A 24,398-nucleotide genomic window follows, 5' to 3' on the forward strand; every position below is an offset into this window, starting at 1 on the left:
CTTATATCATTCACATTATATCAGTGTGGGGAGCCTGCGTAACGTCCGATGGAGGTAACCCCCCAGGGCCTGGCTGGCTGAGGAATTGCTGCTGAGCATTCTTTTCCTCTTCTCTACCTGGAGGGCGTGTGGGTGTCAAACTGCTCGTTTGTGGACAAACCATTTCACTGGGACTGGAAGGAGGTTAGTAGCATCATCTCTTTAAATTGGGAATGCTAGTGGCTTTAAGAGATTTTGCCTTAAATATATTTTTTAAAGGCCTTCATATGATAATTCGTTGCTGTTCCAGTATAATCTTTTTGGGGCTTCATGGAACTTTCTTAAGATTAGTGTGCATTCACTTAAAAAAAAAAAAAAAAACCTCCTGTTGATGCTAGCCATTTTCTACCTAAAACAGATTTCTAAGCATATCCTCGGGAACTCTAGTGTTCCTCAGTGTTGGAGATGTTCAATGGAAAAATCATTGGTATTAATAGATTGCCTACTAAAATATTTTTTAAATATGTCAAAGAAAAATGTGTGGTAAGTGTTTAACACATTTATATGGTGCTGCTTAGTTTTTAAAAGATTTTTTAAAAAAAGATTTTATTTATTTATTTGACAGAGAGAGACACAGCCAGAGAGGGAACACAAGCAGGGGGAGTGGGAGAGGGAGAAGCAGGCTTCCCGCGGAGCAAGGAGCCCGATGCGGGGCTCGATCCCAGGACCTGGGGATCATGACCTGAGCTGAAGGCAGACGCTTAATGACTGAGCCACCCAGGCGCCCAGTTTTTAAAAGATTTTACTTATTTATTTATTTATTATTTAGAGCATGAGCAGGGGGAGGCGCAGAGGGAGAGAGAGAGAACCTTAGGCAGACTCTGCGCTGAGCACGGAGCCCAACGTGGGGCTCCACCCCATGACCCTGAGATCATGACCTGAGCTGAAATCAAGAGTCAGATACTAAACTGACTGAGCCACCCAGGCGCTCCTGGTGCTTCTTAGTTTTTAATAACCTGCCTTTAAGAATTGCTGTACAGCCCGGAGAAGGCACATGACTCAAGAGGGGACGGGTTCTTAGAGCAGTTCATTCATCTTTGAGATTGTTGTTCCATATCTATTTTTAATCAAAACATTTATCTTTCTTTCTGGGCAATTTTTAACAGCTTTATTGAACTATAATTGATATAAACTAAACTATACTTATTTAAAGTGTGCAGTTTGATGAGTCTTGGTACATGAATACACTCGTGATATTAATACCACAGTCAAGGTAATGAACATATCTGTCACCCCTACAAGTTTCCTCATGCCTGCTTGACGTCCACCCCTCTTTCCATCCCCTCCTCCCTGTGCCCAGGCAACTGATCTCATTTGTGCCACTGTAGATTAGCTTGCATATTCTATATACTCGTGTAGTAGGTACTCTTTTGGGCGGATAGGAGTTAGCTTCTTTCGCTCAGCAAAATTACTTTGAGATTCATCCATTTTGTTGTGTTTATCAGTAATTCATTCCTTTTTATTGCGGGGTAGTCTTTCATGGTAGAGATATATCACCTTTTGTTTATCCGTTCACCTATTTGTGGACATTTTGGTTGTTTCTGGTTTTCAACTATTGAGGTGCTATGAATATTTGTATACAAGTACAACTTTGGAATGGTGTTCTAATGTAAGCCGCGTTCTTGGGTTGGATGTAAAGTCTTTGTGTAGACATATGTTTTCTTTCTCTTTGGTAAATACTTAGGAACAGAATTGCCAAGAAACTACCAAACTGTTTTCTGAAGTAAACGCACCTTTTTCCATTCCTACCAACAATGTGTGAGAGTTCCAATTGCTTTACATCCATGTCAACACTTGGTGTGGTCAGTCTTTAGTTTTAGCCATTATAGTCGATATGAAGTGGTATCTCACTCTGGTTTAAATATGTATTTCCCTAATGACTAATGATGTTGAGCATCTTCTTATGTGCTTATTTGCCATGCATACGTATATCTTCTTTAGTGAAATGTCTATTAAAAGACTTATCTTAGTAACTAATGTTTGTGTTTTTTAATGGAATATAACTTACTTTTTTAAAGTGTTGCCAAATGAAATTAATTGAGGAAACTCAGTTCTGCTGTGTCTCCAGATACATACTTTTGTATATTTGTATAAAGTTTGGAATCTTTTGACCTCTCTGAATACCAGATGTGTTTGCAAAATTGACTTGCTTGACCAATGATAAATTTCCAACCCAATTCCAACATGAAGATGTCCCATGTTTTGAGGAGGTAACTCTGGTGATTGAATGGATAATCATGTTGTTTTCCTCCTCAAGTACATAGGAAGGTCTAAATAGCTAGTCTGTTTGTATGTGTGCTTATTTATACAGAATCAGAAGTGTGAGTCATCACAAATGGGGCTCGGCTCTACTGGTCGTGAGGAGATGTAAAGTCAAATCTCAAGCTGCCCCTTTGGCTGATTGGATATTATTAATCATTTTAAGTTATATGAATGTTGGTGAGAAGCAGGAAAACATGATGCTCATGTACTATTTAGAGGCATATCAAAGGCGTAACTTTGGGGGAAACAATTTGGTAGTATCTATCAAAATAAAAAACACAAATACCTTTCATTCACAAGTTCAACTCTATCCTACAAAAACATTCATATGGCACAAAGCTATGCATGTGTGTCTGTGTGTAATATATATTTTTAAAAACTCAATTTAACTGTGTTCAAAATAGAAAAAAAAAGGGAGACACTACCTAAAGGAACAGGCATTTATTAAAAAGAATGGGGTAGGTGTATATATATTGTCATGAAAAAAATGTCCAGAATATATTGAGTGAGAAAAGTAACTTTGTATCGTATGAAAACAATTTTATTATTTTAAAATTCTGTGTATGTATAGAGTAGGGTCATACCTTAAAAAGGAGTTAGCTGCAAAAGTCATCCAGAAAGGCAGTAATTTATGTGTCAAAATTACCCTTGAAAAACACTCTAATCACCCATCAAGTACCCTAAATATAATTTTGTGTTTATATATTTGTGTGTATATAGCCTATATATGTTAGTATAAATATGCCATTTAAGGACATGTATATATACTATTCAGTGCTTTCTTGTTTTCATTTCCTCCTCTGAGAGCCTATATTTGAATTCAAGGAAGTCAAGCATGCCTGTGTCTCAGCCCCACTGCAGGATTCCTGGTGCCCAGCTATGGATCTGGACATGTACATACAGTACTATAATGTTAATTACCTCTGGCAAGAGTGGGATGGGGGTGGGTTTCTTTTTGTACTTACATATGAAAAAGAGAAATGTCCTTTCCTCTTCTGAATGATGTTCTCTCCTTACTTTCTCCCAAGGAGGACCAGGACCTCCTCCTGGCAGCTGCCTATGTTTCTGATGCCCAGTACAACAGAAATGTTCCCTTTGAAACATCTCCTCGGGCCATCAGGTAATGAAAGTGTTAAACTGTCACATAGAGCAAACTGTCCTCTAGTACTTAATAGGCTTGAGGTTAAACCCAAACCGAAGACATTATCTCCACAAACATTTTTGGGAAGTCTCTAGGGTATACACATAGATTTGGAGTAAATCCTAAAATCCAATGCTTTTTTTTTTTTTTTTTTTAAGTTATAAGAGCATGGTGCCTCACACATAGGAAAGCATTCAATAAATACATTAAGGACGGGTAAATGAGTAAATGAGAACACCCAGAACAGGAGAGAGGGCATCCAAAGTAAAATATATATCATCTTTTCCTCTTAGACATGATTTGTCTTCTTAGAGTCTAAATGAAAAGCCTTGTTCTTTTTCTTTCTGTTGCCTTGTGATGTAGTCCATACATTTGTTCTTTTCGTAAGAATCCTGCCTTTTCTCTCTCACCCCATAAACGTTGAACTAAGACCAAGAATTTGGCCCAAAATAAGGAAAAAACATTTCTTATCATCAGGGCTCAGTGCCAGTGCCTCCAAAAGCAATGAATGCCTCATTCCTGGAAGCTTCAAGCAGGTTGGGGGGACTGTCCCCCGTCCATAGGAAGAGAACTGTGTGACTGCAAGATCTCTCTGAGTCTATCATGTCGACATGGGACGATGCACATTTTAAATTGTTTAGGCTACCCTGCCACATAATAATAGGTCACTTTAACTGAGGGTTTACTCTGTACTGGTCACTGTTTAAAGTCCTCTAAAAGTATTCTCTTATTATTGTCACAATCACCAGGAGGAAGGTATAATCATAGCTGGAGACTGTTAAGAGACTGTGCTTTGAGATATGATAATATGTTGATTTTTTTCTGTTAGTGTTTTGTAATGCATGCTCAATTCAGTACTGTCCCTTGCTCCCTAGAATTGAAAGGAAATGTGGCCAGAGCCATACTTTGTATTTTATCTACCATGTCTTCTAGTGGGAAGTTCGAGTGCTGTTTAACTCCTGCTCCTTGTTTATAAACACCTTTATTCTTTTCGTCTTCAGACTTTACTATTTTTATAACCACTGGACAATGCAAGTAGCCATCTACTTCTTTATTTGTGTCGACCTTTCCCTCGCCCTGTTTGAAGAACCTGCGCTGTTTCCACTGCCTTTCTTGGTAAGGATTAAAAAGAAAATGGCTACCTAGACTTTGTCATTGATGAGCTGGGCCCCATTCCTCTTCCTTCCCCCCACCCAATTTCAGTAAATATGAACATGGTTTTATTTTTATTGCTGGGGACTGGAAGAATTCTGCCTATTCCCTGAGCTGAAGCTTCACTCATAGGCATTTTCAGTGGAGTAGAAGGTTTATTGTCTTCTGTGTACACAGGGATAAACTGGATAGACAAATGATATTTTCAAAGCATATCTATAAAATGGCAAGTAGACAATGTCATAATATGGTGGAATATGCAACTTTTACTTGCCACTTTTCCAGCTTTTTTCTTTCCTAAGTCACTAGAGTATTTATTGGTGCTTAGTAGCTGATCACATTTGATTTTGAGTAATACATCAAATTAACCAGCTATTCCAGATCAGTCTAAGCAATAAATTGATGATCTATTCATGTTAATTCCCAACTTGATGCTGCTCCTGCAGAGAGTAGGAGTACTCCTCTGAGAGTAGGTATAACAGAGACTGGATGACTTGCAAGGCCCAGAGTATTTACTGTCTGGTCCTTTAACAGATAAAAGTTCGTTGACCCCTAGCTTTAAAGAACAGGCTTTTATTACCTCCCATGATTCTGTGGGTAATGGGGCCCAGCTGGGCAGATTTTCTGTTCCTGTGTCATGAGCTAGGGTAGTAGATATCTGGAAGCTCTGTCGATCTCTGGAGGCTGGCAGGTGCTGCTGGCCATCAGCTGGGAGCTTGCCTGGCTGGAGCTGTGGACCAGAGGGCCCTTCTCTTTTACACGGCTGCTGCATGGGGTTTAGGCTCCTCCCAGTGGGGGAGGGGGAGATCCAGGGAGGAGCATCCTCGTGTACAGGCACCATCAAGCTTCTGCTTGATGACACTTGCTGATGTCCTGTTGGCCAAAGCCCATCAGGTGCTGGAGCCCTGGAGTCAACAGGGGAGGACACCGCACAAGGGCTAAAAACTGGAATCATGGTTCATCGGGGGCCATCAAAGTGATGGTATAACACACTTCCATATGATGGAGATGCCACAATTAATGGAGTCTCTGGATAGAAAACTTGTAGCCCAGGGACTATGAAAACAAACACAAAGTTGGACGAAGCAGAGCTGTGCATTCACAGACCCAGACAGTCAGTCCCTCCCTAGCAAGACGCCATGAGCCTTCCCTGGGGTTGTCTCCTCAACCCCTTGCCTCTCTTCCCGAGTCCTCCCCCTTCCGGGTGTTAGTGGTCACGTACAGCTTCGGGTTGGCTGCCTGGGTTCAGAGTGCTCCTTCAGCCAGCATCTGTACCTCCAGTCTCTAGAATCCAATGTGTCATGCTGGGGCTTTGGCCCAGAGGCAGCATTACCGAGCACATCTTACTTTGAACAGGGGTGTCCTGGAATCGCCCCAGGCCGTTTGGTATGCCTGGTCTTGACAGTGAGTCTCTAGAACCCTTCAAGGGTGAACAGGCTGAGGGCTAGAAGGTTTGCAAGGGGCTGCAGCCTGTGTCCGTGCCCAGGACCCATGAAGGCTGGGGTGGGGGAAGGAAGACTGTATCACCTGCTGCTTTCAGGGCCCAGAGCCAGCCCCTGCCTTCCCATCCTTTTGGGAATCCATTCCTCCAGCCCTTACCCCAGACCTTTCTGTCTTCCTAGGCTACACCAGGTTGCCCTGTCCCCAACTCTTCCTGCTCTACCATCCTCCTCTCCCCATGATGGAGATAGGTGCCCTTGTTAGGGAGGACTTACTGCCTCAGGGCAGTCACAGGAAAGCTTGGGCTACGTCACAGGCTGCTGAGCTAGCTGCCTGTAGGGAGTTCGGAACTGGGGTCCTGTCACCTATGGAGGACACGGTCAGGACGTGGCATTGGGGCTCAGTGGCCTCCATTCTTTCCTCTGACCAGCCACGATAGGCAGAGGGCTGGAGTGGCAGGGATGGCTACGGAATGACCCGCATTCAAAACAGATCTCTGGGGAGTTACCCTACTATCAGGGAAACTGAACGTCTAGATGCCTATTTTAAATATGAACGTGAGAATTGGAGAGCACAGAAGACGCCTATGTCTATCATCCTTGCCCTCCCCTTTCTGGGGAAGTGCTTCTGGGTCCCCTGCCTGCTGATTCAGCCCCTCCCAGGAAGCCCTGCCTGTTAGGTCATGGGATTCATGGCTCCAGGACAGGTTTCCTTTTAAGAGGAAGAAACCATCCCCACCAGCAAAGAATTTGGCTGCAACCAGCAGTGAAATGAAGGGACATCACTAATTCTCAGAGGGTGGCATCAAGGGAGCTTGGGGGGTGCGGTGGTTACAAGAGGGCTAAAGCTGAGTCTCCAAATGGCCAGGGGGCTGTGTTTAGTCTTTGTTTTCTGCGTGCAGGCTACCTCGATAGCAGAAGTACTCTGTCTGACTGCATTCTTTGGGAGACTTGTACATTTTGCGAAAGTCACTCCTCAGATGGTTTTCTGGAAGGATATGAAAAACATCTGCATCATGGTAACCATAGTGGTGAGTGCTCATTACAGTACCCTGAAGACTTTGTGGTCAAAGGCAGAAACTATGAAGCAAAAGGACAGCATAGATTTGACTTGGTTAAAGCAACAGTGACAGACTTCGGCACAGCAAACCCCATCAGCAATGCGAATCCCGATTGAACAGCAAATAAGACAAAATATGAGAGTGTGAATGCTGTATTTTAACATAGCGAAAGCACTTGCAAATTAAAAGGAAAAAAAAGACAGAAACTCCACTAGTGCTGAAAATAGGTGAAGGCATCTCATAGAAGAAAAAATAAATAATGGTCGATATGAAAAAATGTGTAATTTCACTAATTAAGAAATATATATTAAAACAACTATAAAATACCATGTGTTTGCCTTTGAAACAGTGTTAGCAAGATTGAGAGAAAAAAGAACCTCTTATACCCTACTGAAGGGACAAATAAGCTTTCTGGAAGGCTGTGTGGCCATTCCTTTCAAAAAGCCTTGCACCCTGGAGTTCCATTCCTGGGAATTTATCTTTAGGGAAGAAGGATGTGTTCAAAGATTTAGCCACAAGATTGGTCATGGCTGAACTGTTTGTAATACTGAAAAATTGGAAACAACTCGATTTCCTGACAGTAGATATGTATTATATAAAATGTGGCGCACCTACTCAGCCCTTTGAAATAGTGTTAAAGCAACGTATGTGTCTATTACTAAGGGGAGGTGCTTATTGTTCATTAAGTCAAAAGAACAAGATACAATAGAGCTGGATCTCAACTTTGTTGAAAAGAAAAAGGAAAGAATGTGTATAACATTCACAGAGAAATCTGGGAGGGTATATGCTAAGCAGTTATGCCCAGAGGGGCAGGGTATGTATTCTGAAACACGGCTGTAATGTCCAGAGAGGCCCCTTCAGTGATTAGGTAAAGGTACTTTATAGTTAGCGTAACCGTGCGGCAGCCAGCAGGCCTGAACCAGGGTTCTTCCCGATTAGTCCGAGGCTCAGTCTGCACGCCTCTAAGCCAGAGCTGCCATGATCACTGGTAGGTAGGGGTCCCCATGCTGTAGCCCATACCGGTTTCCCTTCTGAGTTTCTTTTGTCTGTGGCCAGCTGCTTGGTAGCAGTTTCTATGGGTGTCAACGCAAACAGAATGGGATGAAACCCACCCTCTTTGCCCCTCCACTCCCCTAGCTGTTTGTTTGTGGGTGGTGCCTTAGGTCCCAACACCCAGTTCCTAATCCTCTTAGTCAAGATTCTCTCTTCTCCCTTGCAGCAGGCCTCCCCAAAGCCCCTCAGGATGCCTCTCGCCCTGTTTCCATTCTCCCCACTTGGACTATTGCAGTAGTCTCTGATGTGACCACGCATTGTTGTCTCTTTGTTGCATGACATTCTGTTCCCACAACATGGTCCAGGCCCTGGTCACCCCTTTTGGGAACTGCCACGGTCACCTCAACCTCAGATCCCCACCCGATACGTGCATTTTAGATGCTGCCGCTGGGTGAATCCTCCGGAAGCACATCTCCCATCACTTCCCTCCCTTACTCAAAAATGTCTATGAGCTCCACAGACTATCCAGTGCCCCCAGTCCTGCAAACATGTTTCATGGGGCCCTCTTCACCCTAGCTGGCTCGAGCTGCCTCCTGCCTTGCACACCTACCGCCCCCTCCTCCTCAGCCTGACGTGGCTCATTTGCCTGGAAGGCCCATGGTCTCTTCTCGCCTTGCTCGAAACATTTGTTTTGACCTCCCTTCATGCATCTGCTGAGCCCTCAGGATATGGAGACTATCTCTCTGTACTTTTCTTATTTTTAGAAATATTTATTAAAATCCTTAAGGCACACTCAATCCGGGAAGGGTCCCTGGGACCACAGGCTTGGGTTCCACACTGTCACTTCCTTGTGTGTCCTCTAGCAGGGTGACACTGACAGTTTTGTCCCATGTCTCTCACAGCTGACCTTGATTGATTTGATTATCTATGGTTCCCTGGAAGCTGTTAATATCCACAGCGTTCGATGGTCAAGGGCCTTAAGGCCAGTCTTCCTAATTAACTTCCCTGAAAGTCGTCAGGTAAGGATATACCTTCGGATAACGCAAGGGCTTGGTTTTTGTTTGCAGAAAATGAGCGGATTTCTTGGAAATGAAATGAAATTTTGTCTTCACAGATCCGAAGAACTTTCAGAAGCATCCGGAACACTCTGCCCGATATCCTCTACGTCTTCCTCTTGTTCATGTTCAGTGTGCTGATATTCTCCCTTATGGCCTTGAAGCTTTTTGGGGATCGGTGAGCACACTGTTCTGGCAGTTTCTGCCTGTGAATTCTCCCCTGTTTGGGTTCAGCCCGTTGGTGGCAGAATCTGTCACCGGATGCCATCTTCCTCATTCAGACACTCCAGGAGTGCTTTTGAAAGGGGGGAAAAAGTGTATCAGAAATCACAGCTTTATTTATGGGTGTGAGTTTCTCACTTTGTGTTTTTGGTTCCTCTTTAGGGGTCTTCAAACAGTGGAAGGCTTGCCCTACTTCACAAATATCCTGGAGATAGCGTTTGAACTCTACGTGCTGGTCACTACCGCGAACAGCCCTGATGTCATGTACGTTCATCTCTGCTCACGTTCACGGACACCTGTTACCATGACAGAATTCACTTTGTTAAAGGCACTACCTCCTGACACCAGCAGGGCTGAGAGAGGAGAAGTAGTGATTTTCTGCTTATTCATATTCATCGTCAACATTTTTGAAGAATGTAAAATGTTTACATTAATGATAGCCTACCCTCTCTCACTATTTAAAACTAAATTTAGGTGTGGTTTTTTTTTTTTTTCTTTTTTAAACTGAAAGCAACAGGAGACATCTCTTGACATACAACTCTTAAATATTGGAGCCTACTTTGTATTCCAGGACTTTTTTGAGTCTTGAATCTAAACACTAAGCCATCTCTATAAAGGAATCATGGCTTGTTCTCCTCAACTTTGATGTGCTTTTCTGGTTAAATGAAACAGGAAAGAAATGTAAAGATGAGTAGTCGTTGCCTTCCCCCTCAAAATGCCAATTCTCCACACGTGGACTTTACTTAGGAAGAAAACATGATTTTTTTTTTTTTCTAATGTCCTTCGTATTATGGATTAACCTTGTTTGTGGAAGTGAAATAATCAAACAGTGCTACACTGAGTAGACATCTCTTGGGGTCCAGGGTGTGGACGGGGTTCTAACTGCAAATGTCAATCCCAATTCAGGCCATACAGCGCGTCCGGGCGGGGGCAGGCTTTCTGTCATCTAGGTCTGTGTGCGATCATCACATTGACTTGTTCTGGGTTGTTGCTCACTCTTGGGCCTGGCTTGGACACAATGCGGGCGAGGTGCAGTTCGGGCCCTCCTTGTGTTCTCTTGCATCTTTCCCTCAGACCCTGGGCCACTGGCCATGCTCCCAACCTCCCGTCCTGTATGAAATCCAATTTCCATTAAATGTGGAGTGAGCACACATCCTGATGTATGCCTTTCGCCCTGGTGCCATTGTTAAAGGTACCCCTTTCCTTCTCATTGTCCTAGAGTGGCTAGAAATCATCTGCCCCCCCCCCCCCCCCCCCCAGCAAGGCAGTCTGGTGTCCCTGAAGAGCCTTGAGTATAAGCCCAAGCCACTCTTGGATTCCTTCTGTGGTTCTGGGCAAGTCAGTCTCCTTTTTAGGCTTCGATTTTCTCATTGTGAAGGGAGAGGCTGGGATTAGGGGATCCCCAAGGTCCTAGTTGCCGCCTGTATAGAGCACTAAGAAATCCAGAAGGCAAGTTTGGAGCCAGCTGTTTAGCGTTAGGGGTGACGGCGGCTCTGCGGCCCCACGACCTGGCACCGCACCATGTGAGGGACAGTTAGAGTGAGAGGAGGTTTTGCTGTGCCTCGTGCACGTGGGTTGTCCATGTGGGATGGCACCCGAGACCAGCCTTTTATGCACTGGGGACCTAGGCTATGAGAAACCATGCCACATAATTCTTTCCTTCCAGGATGCCTGCCTATAACTTCAATTGGTGGTATTCTCTGTACTTCATAACCTACATCATCATCAATACCTACATCTTCATGTCCGTCTTTCTGGCCGTGGTCTACAACAATTATAGGAAACACTTAAAGGTACCGTGCGTGAGCGGAAGGCGGGTGGGAGCAGGGGGCTGGGCATCTGTGCTGGATCCACTGGCAGGGAGGCTGGCAAACGCATTTGCTCAGTATTTGAAGGTGTCCTTTTTCTTGTTGCTTTGGCCGATCTGAAGACTCATGTGGTATCTTGCTCTGTTCCGTTAGGTGGGGCAGTTCTTTACTGGTCTTTGTGATGGTCTAACAGTGTCTGGACATCATGGGCAGCGGCAGGCCCTTGCTTAGCTCCGTGCTCTTAAGGCATGAAATTGTTCATGGTTCCTTGAAACGTTTTGTGTAAGAATGGGGTTTGGGGATATTCTCCAAGCTCCCAACTCCTTTTCCCCTCACCCGCAGAAGCAGAAACTCCTTAAAGCCAACAGTTTCTGCCCCGGTACCTGCCTGTTTGATTTATGTCTGGAGAATTCCTGGAGGTGTTGGGTGGGCAGAGGCTTCTGAGTACTTGAGGTGGAGGCTGTTTTATTTCCAGCCCAGAATCCACCGGGATACTTCAGCCATGTCACCTGCTTCCCCTGCCCCCCCACTGCACACATCTCTGCTTGGTTGTTTTCTCATCTTGTGAAACTAGGTGCACAGAGAGGCTTTTCATCAAAGGATGATTTTTCCTTAAGGGAAGACATTGCCTTTTGGTTCTCGATCCTTTTGGTTCTGTTCTGAATTTTTCATTGCATAGGGATGGTGCCACCAGGGAACAAGAAGAAAGTCAGGGAGAACTTCAATGTTTGCGGCTAAGGAGAAGCAGGTGGTGGGGCTGAGTCTGAGATTTGGCCCAAATGGCCTTTGCAGGTGCCTGGCCTGTCCCGGTCCTGAGGAGTCTATGTGCTATGGGGACTTGAGCTGCCCCTGCCCCAGAGGCCAGGCCTCCAGAGACCCTCCTACTCCACCTTCCTCCCTCTGGGTGGAAAGAGGCTGCCCCAGAGAGTCTGGTATGCCTCTCCTCTTTGTTGCTGCTGGACAGAACTATTGCTCTACCTCTCCCAACCCCAAGGAAGTGTTTCTTTGGGTAATCCTCTGCAACAGGGATCAGTCAGCAAACCTCTGAAATGTGTTTTAGGTGCCCAGTACCAGTCCAAGTGCTGAGAAGTCAAAGACGATTAAGACACAGCCCACACCCCTTAAACATTTACAGTCTAGCTATATAATCAATTAAGTGATGATGTTATTGGGTAACGGGCTTACAGGGAGCAGGAAGAGAGGGCATCAGGTGACTGTAACCCGGGGAGGCCTGTCTAGCCTACGGTCCTCTGGATGATTCCCTGTGCTCGGGCCAGATGGTAGCTCCAGGCAGGCCCAGCTGTCCTTCCTGCCCTGGACCTCTTCCTTCCGGACCACTTCTAGCCTAGTTTCACTTCCCCGACTTTTCTCCTCCTCCCCTTCTCTTTCTTGATTGACTTAATGGTAGCTCTGTCTTCTCCCTTTCTGGGGTCTCCCTGTGTCTCAGCAGTACACCCGCTTCCCTTCCTTTCTGGAATTTCCCTTCCTCCTGGGCAGAGTGGAGTTGGGACCAGTCTGCCTCCTGCTGTTCTGTTTCTCACCACACAGATTATCCTTCACGGGCTCCCTCCTGTAAACTTGGTAAGATGAGTTTCGTTTATGTAGACGGGTTGGCTACGTGTACCTGCGGCCGGGGAGGGATTACATACCTTGCTTGATAATAGACCCTTCGGTGCCTTCTCTTTGGCTCGTCAATTACCTTGACACGTTTAGGGGAAAGAAACAAGGCTTTCTTGAATCTTTCTCTTAAAAGCCACAATTCTGTTTTTTAAAGAACGAGATTCGCAAACTGGCGTACCTGAAACGTCACAAAATGATAGAGGCTTTCAACATTCTGAAGGTCAAGGTGGGCACAGAGTTTGTGGTGACGGAGGCCCGGTGGAAGCGGCTGGCCAGGATCGTGATGCCACACATCAGCAGTCCCCACCTGGAGCTCCTTTTGAGGATCTCCGACGAGGGACAGAAGGGCCACGTGGGTAAGAAGCCTTGGCCTCTGACATTCCTCTTCGCTGTGCGTTCAAAAGTGGGTGGCTCCCAACAGCGATTCGTAAAACAGCAGTATTGGGTTTTTTTTTTAATTTTCTTAAATTTGCAAATAAAAATGTATGTGCACCCTTCCTGCTGGCAACAACCCAGTGGAGTTCGGGTCCTCACGCTGTGTTCTGACAGGGCTGTCCCCGTGTGAGTTGTCAACGTGTAAGGAGCCATCCAAAAGCCCTTACCTTGTCACAGTCATTCCACTGCTGACCCTGCTTTAGGGACGTCATCTAAAATTGGAAGAGAGCTGTGGAAATGAACATTTACGTCACATTCAGTATTTGAAAGCAGTTGAAAGTAACGTAAAATTCAGGTCCTGGTGGTTGGTAGCTATTACGAATAGCACTTCGTATCCGTGACACACGTACCAGGCGTGAGCCACTGTCATGAGTGTTTTCCGCGCGCGGTGTGTATGCGATCGCTGAGGTGGCTGTTTGTCATCCTCGTTTGTCAATATGGAAACCGAGACTGGAAGGGGTTAAGTAGTTTGCCCAGGCCACGCAGCTGCAAAGTGGTCGAGGCCGTCTGACTCCAAGGCCTGTGCTTTTTCTCACTGTGCTAAACCACCCCAGATTCTGATAGTCACGTGATGGGAAATTGTGGTGACCTTAAGAATGACTGTAAAGATGATATGTCAATATGGAAAGATGTGAGGTGGCCAAAATATATCCCAAACTGTAGAACACCCTCAGTTCATCTGTTTCCAGAAGAGTCTAGATGGGAACATACCAAAATGGAGGGGTAGCTTCGACTGGATATAAATTTACCTGAGACAAGGACTCTTAAACTAGTCCCACAGTCCCACAGAGCTGTAGGCCTTATGAGGACTCCATGCAGGTGGGAGAAGCAGATAACAGTGAGTCTCTGGAACTTACATGAAGAAAGAGAACAAAGAGAAATGTACAGTAAGACACTGCTAAATGGGTGGTGCTCATGTCTTCCAGCGAGAGTTTGGGATCCAGGATGGAAGAAGGCCTTTCTCCTCTTGAATTAGCAGGATCTGACATGCGCCTTCTGGTGAGCCCCGAGCAAGTCTCCTCAGCCACCCTGCTCAATGTTGTGGCTCTGAGGGTCTGCTCAGGAGCTGGGCTTCTCAGAGCCTGAACGATTGCCTTGGTGCCCCCCCATTAGGGACTGGCGGGGGTTGCCAGTGCGATTCAGCATGTCGGGGTTAGGGTTTTGCAGATGGTGGAGAAGGGCAGCTGGTGCCCGGGGCAACCCCTGAGCACAGTGCTTCCTAAGCTGTGTTTAGTGAAGCTGCTTTAATGTCTGACCTGTCATGGATTGACACTTTGGTAAAGTACAGCAAAAATCAATGCTTGGAAAAATGAAATGAAAACGTGTTAATATCCAAGTGCCATTTTTTTCATTGTTGGAGTCAGTGGACATGATCCACTGTTCTACAAGTTGTTCTACAAGTTTCTATATTCAGCACTTATCCCATGGAGGTGGGGAACACAAGGACAGGCCCAGCAGTGGCCCAGGGACCACTGTTTGAGGACCACTGCTCTAGTCCTTAGAGGAGAGGGTCGGGACTTGGGTCCCCTTGGATATCCCACCCCAAGGACCGGGGTAGTGTGGCTGGTCACCCTAGCCCAGGTATTCCCAGCCTTCAGCCCCTCTGTTTTTGAGAATTCTCCTTTGATGATTTAGTACCTCTGCTGCTTCTAGATGATTGGGACTCTGAAGATGTTGATGAATCCTTAGGGTGTTATGAGCTTTCTTTGCAATTCCTTCTGTGAAGTGAATTCGTGGGTTGGTAGTAAAAGGTGAGATATTCCAGACCTAGGGATGGAGGCTTTTAGGAGTCTTTGTCTTTGTCTGTCAGGCATGGGGAGACCCATATACTTGGGTGTCTCCTGCTCATCCAGAAAAGATACACATGGTCCCCAGGACATACTCATATGAACGTCTCTTTGTTGATGAGGTCAGTCTAACTATTGATGGTCATTTCCCAAGTGGGAGGATGAATTGCTTTTCTTTGTCTTGTCAGCTTCTTGCATGTTCTAGGCTGTAAGTAGGATAGCTCTTAAACGATGTTGTTCAGCTGTGCAGGATAAATATGGAGCATACCAGACACATCCAAGTTCTCCTGGCACCCCTACTCATTTGGATGTATCACTCCATGAATTACATGAGCAAGAGGAAGGAGGGGTTCTTTGAGGCCACCACATACCTTTCTGGAGAGTGCCAATGCAGATCCGGTACCAAACACCACCAACCACCACCACCTGCCCATCTGCAGAGGTTCTTTTCCGAATGTGGGTTGTGATCTTGCACAGGGCGAGGTCTGTAAGAGTTACGTAAAGAGGCCAGTCAGCAACAAAAGGGAGCAGAGGAACCTGAGAATGAGGCATGGCCCAAACCCATTGTGCTATAGAATGTTTTCACGCTGGCCAAGAATAGCCATGGCAAGAGGAACGTGCAGACCAGTTGACGCTAGAACTCCTCCAGAAGTGAGAGGCCTCATGTCTTTATAATGGCCCACAGTCATCCAAGAGATAATGAAAGTCAGTGCAAGTGTTGCAGTCTTGTGAGTAATAAGAGCATTTCCTTGGGCAAGCGCTGCAAATCCAGCTCCCTGGGCCGAAGACAGAGATGGCAATGACCAGCCTTCTGTACCTCACGCGAAGAGCCTGAGGGGCCTGTTCCGGATTTCATCTATCAACGTTAATGTGCTTTGTTAGAGACACACACACAAATAGTCATGCCAATGCCTATGCTTACATGCCAGTGTGATTTAAAGCTTGAAAACTCTAGTTTCTATAGCATGATGAAGACAATTATTGTATAGTATTTTAATTTGGGGGCCCTGAAGAAAAAATCTACTTAGACATAGGAACATAACATTTTAATGTTATGAATGTTATGAATCCTTAGGGTTCATAACTCACCTTAAGACTTCTTTGGAAGTCTTAGGTAAATCCAGATTGTTGACTATTTACCTCAACATTCATTAGTCCAATGCCCCCAACTCAATTAGTAATTTTAGAAAATACGTTTGAGAAATCATAGGTAGTTGATCCATTGCTGACACTAAGGATTTGTCAGAGAAGTAGAAAATTCTGCATGTGGTGTCCACAGAGTTGACGCAGGCAACTCTACAGGGCCTTGTGATTTATTTATTTTTATTATTTTTTAAAGATTTTATTTATTTATTTGAGAGAGAGAGAGAGAAAGAGAGAGAATGAGAGAGAGTATGAGAGAGAGAGAGAACACAAGCAAGGGGGAGGGGCAGAGGGAGAAGCAGACTCCCCGCCAAGCAGGGAGCCCACTGTGGAACTTGATCCCAGGACCCTGGGATCATGACCTGTGCTGAAGGCAGATGCTTAACCGACTGAGCCACCCAGGCACCCAGGCCTTGTGATTTATAATGTTGTGTGAGATTTACACAAGCTGACTGATGAAGACCCACCTTTTTATTTATTTATTTATTTATTATATGACAGAGAGAGACACAGCGAGAGAGGGAACACAAGCAGGGGGAGTGGAGGAGGGAGAAGCAGGCTTCCTGCGGAGCAGGGAGCCCGATGCGGGGCTCGATCCCAGGACGCTGGGATCATGACCTAAGCCGAAGGCAGACGCTTAACCATCTGAGCCACCCAGGCACCCCTGAAGACCCAGCTTTTTAAATCACAGTTTAAATCATGCCCTATGGTTCTAGCTGACGTTTAGGTTTATGGATGCCTAAACGTTAGCTGACATCATGACACCCATTTGACCCGAAAGATAAGGAAGAGGAGTGTGAGAAGTTCCAGCCACGTTAGCGTCTTTGGAGAAAAGAAATCGTACATGAACTAAAATAACATATTTGCATTTTGTATTTACATTGGATAAAATCAGGAGAAAGACATGAAGCCACATTTTAAACCCTAAATCACAAAACAACGTAATTTACTAGTTTTTCTTTATTGGGAGCATTAAATCAATTTGGATTAAAATTTTAAATTATTTTAATTTGATTAATGAAGTAATTTTAAGACATTTTAATCTTCAGTCAGAAGTTTTTAGATTTAAACTTTTATTTATTTATTTATTTTTTAAGATTTTATTTATTTGAGAGAGAGCGAGCACAAGAGAGAGAGCACAAGCCAAGGGGAAAGGCAGAGGGAGAAGCAGATTCACTGCCAAGCAGAGAGCCCAATGTGGGTTTCGATCCCAGGATCCTGGGATCATGACCGGAGCCGAAGGCAGACGCTTAACCAACTGAGCCACCCAGGCACCCAAGATTTAAACTTTTAAACGAGATCTTTATTATTTATTTATTTATTTATTTATTTATTATTTGAGAGAGAGAGAATGAGAGACAGAGAGCATGAGAGGGAGGAGGGTCAGAGGGAGAAGCAGACTCCCCGCCGAGCAGGGAGCCCGATGCGGGACCCGATCCCGGGCCTCCAGGATCATGACCTGAGCCGAAGGCAGTCGCTTAACCAACTGAGCCACCCAGGCGCCCCTAAACCAGATCTTTAAAATGTATCTCTTTTACCAAAGAAATTAATGAATGTTATTTTTCCCCCAATGGCGTTCTGCAACTATTAATTGTTGGCCTATTATTAATTTGCACATCTTTGTAAAAAAATTTTTTAACTAGGTATAGACACTAAGAACATTAAATAAAGCTAAAATTTCCTGGTTCCCATCTGATTTTCTTAAGAAATTATAGAAATACTGTTTAAATTAATAGTTTGTTGTTTTATATATTTTATACGTGTGGGGGTCAGACTTTATAAACCAATTTGTTAATTCAGGGTTTTATCTGGAAGGCACATGCATCAAGAAGAAAATCATTTTGGGGTGCCTGGGTGGCCCAGGTGTTAAGCATCTGCCTTCAACTCAGGTCATGATCCCAGGGTCCTGGGATCGGGCCCCGCATCGGGCTCCCTGCTCCGCGGGAAGCCTGCTTCTCCCTCTCCCGCTCCCCCTGCTTGTGTTCCCTCTCTCGCTGTATCTCTCTCTGTCAAATAAATAAAATCTTTAAAAAAAAAAAAAGAAGAAGAAGAAAATCATTTTAGGGGCGCCTGGGTGGCTCAGTTGTTAAGCGTCTGCCTTCAGCTCAGGTCGTGATCCCAGGGTCCTGGGATCGAGTCCCACATCGGGCTCCCTGCTCGGCGGGAAGCCTGCTTCTCCCTCTCCCACTCCCCCTGCTTGTGTTCCCTCTCTCGCTGTGTCTCTCTGTCAAATAAATAAATAAGATATTAAAAAAAAAAGAAGAAGAAAATAATTTGAAAAGTGTCAGTGAGCTTATGGCTCAATAGACTTCCCAGTATTTTACTTTTTGCCAGATAGCACTGTTGATTTAAAAAACTGTTACCAGGGAAACCACATCTTTATGCAAGACAGCCAATGAAATTGGACTGGGGACCATAGGTTATATTTTATGGGAGATAGCAGTAATTTCTAATGTCTGGGTGTCCAAAAGACTCCTTTGTTCAACTAACAGTTTCAAAGACAGTTTTAATAACAGAAAGTTGAGCAGAATTACATGCTTCATGGCGACCTCCACTCTGGACAGGGAAGGGATGGCAATCCTTCTGTGAATATTCTCACCTTTCCCTTTGATCAGCAGTTATGAGCATTTGTGGTTTCCAAGGCTAAACACTGGAATTCTGTTAGTACCCAAAGTGTTAAAACTTAATCCAGTGTTAAACTGAGAAACACAAACTTACCAGTATGGGAAGAAAAGGGCTGAATAGAACAATTAACAAAGAGAATATGAAGAAAGTAATGTATCTACAACCAGGGTTGGCAGGTTATGGTCCACAGGCTAAACATGGCCTATGGAATAAAGTTTTACTGGAACACAGCCATGCTCATTCATGTATTATTTGTGGCTGCTTTCACGCTATACCAGCAGAACTGAGTAGTTAAAATTGAGGTCATATGGCCTACAAAGCCTAACATATTTACTATCTGGCCCTTTATAGAAAAAGTTAGCTGACCTCTGATCTTCAACATAGAATATCAGATGGGTAAAAGTTCCTTCTTAACACAGAATTACTGTGTTTTTGATTCTCTTTGTTTTTTCTTGTTCTATTGAATCTTCTGGATGAAAAGATATGAACCCAGTGAGACTAATAGATGCCCTTTTGGTTTAGGATGTTTAATGAGTGAAGTTTTGGCTGGATTCCTGTCAGTAGGTCACCCAAATCCTACCCATGCTTGTCATGTCATCGTCTCCCTAACCGCTGATGGTGGAGTTCGTGCAGCCCAGGCCCCTGGATCCCAGTTCCCCTGTCCCCTAATTCTCCAAGGCTGCACTTGCACCTGAGTGGGTGTTACATGCCTTTGGCTGTTAAGACATGTATGTTTATTTTCCTTTTAACTCCAAAGACCCAGGAACTTGGATGTTCTAAGATACCTATGTGTGTTTTTTTCATCTAACTTGATGGACTCATGTTCTTTCATGTTTTTAGGACCGTTACAACTGTTAGGGAAAATAGTAACTTGAGTGTGTGACATCACCCAAGGCTGTGTCTGATTCAGGCTCCTCCCTCGGATGAGGCCACACTTCTGCCAGGGCTGAGGCTTGTTCTTTGCCTGGGCATCTGTCGATGGCCGTTCTGCATCATCTTTCTCGAAGAGTCCACGTTGTGGTGGAAGCTGTAGAGCCATCATTCATTGTTTGCTCCGGAAAACTGGAATGGAGCCGTGGATATCCGCCAGGCCCTCTGAATGGGAAGCCTTCCAGGATGTAAAAATGCCCAACCCAACCTTTGCCCATTGTCTCAGCTAGACCCGATTTGTACCGGCGGTTTCTTTCTTTTCTTTCTTTCTCTTTTTCTTTCTTTCTTTCTTTCTTTCTTTCTTTCTTTCTTTCTTTCTTTCTTTCTTTCTTTCTTTCTTTCTTTTCATTTTCTTTGTTTCTTTTCGTTTCTTTCTTTCTTTCTAAGATTTTATTTATTTATTTGAGAGAGAGAGAGAGCACAAGCAGAGGGTGCTGCAGGCAGAGGGAGAAGCAGGCTCCCTGCGAGCAGGGAGCCCGATGCGGGGCTCGATCCCAGGACCCTGAGATCATGACCCGAGCTGAAGGCAGATGCTTAACTGACTGAGCCACCTAGGCATCCCCATGATTTCTTTCAACAGCTTTCTTTAAATTTTCCAAACTTATTTAAAGTTTCTAAACTTCAACTTAGTTTTCAAGGAAACTTGGGAGAGAAGTTGTAAGAAGAACTTTCTAGGAAGCAGCAATATTCTTTACACATTCTGATTTCATCCCTTGAGGTGAAATTCTTTAAGTTGTACAGAGGAGGAAGTGGACTCATGGACAGCATCCGACCTGTCTGGTTGGGGAGAGGTGTGTGGGGTAGTGACCCTGGGCATTCGGTGGGTCTGGAGAACACCAGCTCAGTAGTCACATGGGGCCAGGCTGGTCAAGAAAGCGCCCAGTGAACTTTGGCCTGGCTGGTGGCCAACTTGCTGTGGAAACTGTGGGTTTGAGTGAATCTCTGAGAAGGGGTGGGGAGGGAGGGTGGGCAGAGAAGAGGAGAGGGGATTGAGGGGAAGGGTGTGGATTACACCTACCTTGGAGGCTTGGTGGAGAGGAAGGAGAGGTGGAGTTGAGGCTGGAAAGGTAAGTCAGGCAGACACTGAAAGCAGGGATGGCCCATGTGAGGAGGAAGGTGGGTGGAAGGCAGGGGGTGAGGGAGTGACCTCTGTGAACTAGCCAAATCACATGCTAGGGTTGGCCGCCTTGGGTCGGCTGCAGGTCTAGTGAGGACAGGTGGGGGGCTCTGCCACTTTCTGGCTCCTTGACCTTGGGCCTTCACCCTTTGAAGCTTCAGATCTTCACCTAGGAAATGCAGAAACAAGAGTCTGCGCTGACTTGGCATCACCCTTTGAACCTTAGTGTCACAGTGGCCATGTATTTGGGATCAATTTTTTTTTACATTGCAGACAAAATGAACTTTCTACGCTTGGCTGACCTCCTCAACATTCAGGTGGTCACCATCAACATCAAGAGACACCCGCTGGAGGAGTGGATGCCCCGGGTATACCAGTCGTCTGCAAGCCTCTTGGTCCAGAGGATGGTTCGGCACAGGCAAGTGAGATGGGGCCAGTTTTTTCTCAAGTTGCTTTAAAAATAGAGGAGTTTGCAAATGCTGTCTGGACTGAATATATTTCATTACTGAAGTTATAAATCAGCCCCTTGCTTGCTGCTTTTGGTTTCATAGGGAGGCTTGTAAAAGGTTTCTGGACGTGCTATGTGTGACCTTAACCAAACGGACAGGCTTCTCGATTATGCTTCCTTCTGCCCTATATCCTAAGATGCTCAAGGGCCACAGACTGGATGTGCTCTCTGCTGACTGCTCTCTGAAATCAGAAGGTTCCAGCCCCATCTAAGTCATTAGGAAGTTGGTTTCACATACGGCACTCTGACTTTGTGAAGTCTGTGGTAAACTCATGAATTTGAGTTATCAGAATGGTTGTTGAGAAGGCCAATTAATTCTCTTATTCTCAAGTAAGTGGACTCCAGAAAGAATCATTTATTCTGGTTGGAGATCTTAGGTTTCATATGTGTGGCCTGGAGTGCCCCCGTCATTAGTGGCTCATCCTCTTGCTGTCCTTGAATTTAGTGTTTCATAGAAGAGAATAGTTCAGAAGTCCCGGAAAGTGGCTCAGCCTGTGATGTGGGCACACCGTATTAGCTGCCCATATTTGGTATTTATCAAAGCCTTTTATGTAGAGGCTTCTTCCCATTAATCCTAGCCTTGAATTATTGATGTGTTTCATGTGCTGGAGTTTGTGTGTCTGCACGGGGCATCCAGGGTCCTAGTCTACAGCCTCACAGAGAACAGTGGGGTAGGAGCCCCTCCTGTCTTCCCGAGGCCAGGCCCAGAGTTCAGCCAGGGTTCTCTGGAGCACAGGGGACAGGTACCTGAGCAGAGCAGCCTGCTCTGTAATTGCAAAGTTGCCTCAGAGCCCAGCTCTGATACAGTCCACCCCAGACTCGGTGAGGAAGATGGACATGTCAGTCCCCTGGAAGGCTTGTGTGCATTAGGGGTGAAGAGGTTTTCAGAAGCTTTCTTAGTTAAGGATGTTAATTTTCTAGGGACAAGTCCTAGAGATGTCATGATCCCATGCTAAGCCCTAAACCTTCTCCTTGCCCCATTTCTGCCTAAGCTTTCATCTGATCCAGGTACTGTGCCCCCAGAGGGGGACCTGGGAAAACCATGCCTCTATTCCCCACCCCCACCCCCTGGTCGCTGAGTCTTCGTTTTCTCCTTGGCCGAAAGGACTGAGCCAGTATCAGGGGGAGGCAGGTGAATTTCAGGACCCTGGTCATGCTGGAACGTTTACTTACTTGAGTCACGAGTGTGCATGTGTGCATGTTGGCGGGATGGGGGTTGGGAAGCATCTCATAGTCATCACATCTTCGGGAACAGAGTACCCCCTAAAAGGCTCTGAATGTGCTCCTTTCACTAAAACGTGGGATGACAGGATCTCTTCCTTTTTCCCTCACGGCAGGATTTTTGTCTGGGTTTATGATGTCATCATTCTAATAAATGCCATATTCATCGCTCTGGATGAGAAAAACCCCTTCATTTCCTATGCAGAGTGGCTTTTCCTTTCTCTCTATATTATTGAAATTCTCCTGAAACTGTACACATACGAGCCCAGAGCCTATTTTGGCAAGAAACAGTTCTGGAACTGGTGAGCATGTGTGTCCTGGGGAGGGGGTGGGGCAGAGGCCGTGGGCAAAGTGGGGGGGGAGGTTTCTGTCAGTTTGGGGAATCTCCTTGGAGTTTTCCCAAGCTCCAGCTGCCTGGTTTTGGGGCATCTTATCATGAAATCTTGGGGGTGTGGGAAAATATGGGTCCGATGAAGCTGTTATTTTATGATGTCAGTTTGAACTGACTCTAGCTAAAATTAGAATCACAGATCGTGGCATCCTGGGTTTGGAAAGGATCTTGGAATATCATACCCAATGAGGCCCTTCCATAGCTCCCTCGGCCCACTCCCTAGTCTTTTTATCAGAGAACTTGGAATGTGTATGCTTGGATGATGAGATCGTTAACAAGCTCTTTCCTACACGGATGTGTCACCTGTGGCTTCTTTCTTCTCCAGGCTAGGTACCTCCTGGTCTCGAACCATCACCCCCGTGCTGCAGACCGACCACCTCAGTGCCGGACGCAAAGACAGGGCACACACACACCTGTCTTACGTAGTGCACAGCTTGCCAGGGTTGGATCTCTGTGATCGCTGCTCTCAGTGCCAGGAAACTCCCTAGGATGCGCATGTGGCCAAAGGGGAACTAGCTAGTCTTGTCCAGTGCTTTGGCACTGTTGTCAGAAAGAAAAGTAACGCTATGATGGATATTACCCCCTTTAATTAAAAAGTTACAATGGACTTAGTGAAATTAATGCCAAGAGAGATTATACTGTATATTCTGAAAAATGTGCCAAAGTACTCTTGCAAGGATACAGTTATTTTGGAAGACAAAGTGATAAGAACTGGCTGATTGCTACAGATTCCCTTGGGTGGTTCACTGGAGCAGCCAGGGAATGATCACTGGATCATTCAAACGTAGTGTTTCTTGCTTCGTCTCCGTTGTTCTAAAAGTTACAGAAATCAGTTTCATGGTTGGTTCATTGCTTTGCATAAGATACTGGATTCGAAGTTTTTTCAGGATCAGTTGTATCCTTTACCAACTTTGCTTCTGCTCTGTTAGGTTTGACACGCTGATCATCATGGCGGCCCTGGTGGCCACCGTGGCCAACACCACCATTCAGTCAGGTCAGTGCCATGGGCTCTCAGCTTCGCCACCTCCTGGGATCATGCATTCAATGTGTATGTGTAGTCTTTGTTGAACTTGTGCACCAGGAAGGCGTTTGGGATGGGGCAATGGAGACACAAGAGAATTAGTAGAAGTGTTCCATGTCGTGGAAAGGGCTGGTAGCTTTGTTTGTGTTTAGCTGTATATTAGAGATTGCATTTGTACGCATCCGTCACACCAGACACTGACCTGGTCATCTCCTCTCCAAAACTGCCCTCAGTCTCATGGCTTAACCTCCATGCCTTTGACCCCCTGCCCGTCTTGCCCGCCCCCCGGAGGTCCAGCTGCAGTTGGTTTGCATTGTCCCTGGTCCACTGCCCTCTTGTGTCGGCCTCTCCTGGCTGCACCCGCGCCTCCCACCACCACCACGCACACTCCTTCCTGTGGACAGCAGGGGGCGTTGTTTAGACGTAGT

General features: G+C 45.5%; 1 protein-coding gene across 1 annotated transcript in view; it reads left to right on the forward strand.

Moving 5' to 3' along the window:
• LOC110587352 (two pore calcium channel protein 1-like) overlaps positions 1-24,398 on the forward strand; it is a 36,462-nt gene that overhangs the window by 4,980 nt on the left and 7,084 nt on the right. Inside the window, exons 2-12 of the mRNA XM_021697598.1 lie at positions 3,339-3,421; positions 4,444-4,558; positions 6,936-7,064; positions 8,990-9,106; positions 9,202-9,320; positions 9,527-9,628; positions 11,031-11,157; positions 12,947-13,148; positions 21,103-21,247; positions 22,675-22,860; positions 23,879-23,943. Of these exons, the coding sequence (XP_021553273.1) occupies positions 3,339-3,421; positions 4,444-4,558; positions 6,936-7,064; positions 8,990-9,106; positions 9,202-9,320; positions 9,527-9,628; positions 11,031-11,157; positions 12,947-13,148; positions 21,103-21,247; positions 22,675-22,860; positions 23,879-23,943 (1,390 nt within the window). The remainder of the gene's footprint in view (positions 1-3,338; positions 3,422-4,443; positions 4,559-6,935; positions 7,065-8,989; positions 9,107-9,201; positions 9,321-9,526; positions 9,629-11,030; positions 11,158-12,946; positions 13,149-21,102; positions 21,248-22,674; positions 22,861-23,878; positions 23,944-24,398) is intronic.

This window comes from Neomonachus schauinslandi, chromosome 10 (assembly GCF_002201575.2).
Source record: "Neomonachus schauinslandi chromosome 10, ASM220157v2, whole genome shotgun sequence".
In the NCBI taxonomy this organism is placed as follows: domain Eukaryota; kingdom Metazoa; phylum Chordata; class Mammalia; order Carnivora; family Phocidae; genus Neomonachus; species Neomonachus schauinslandi.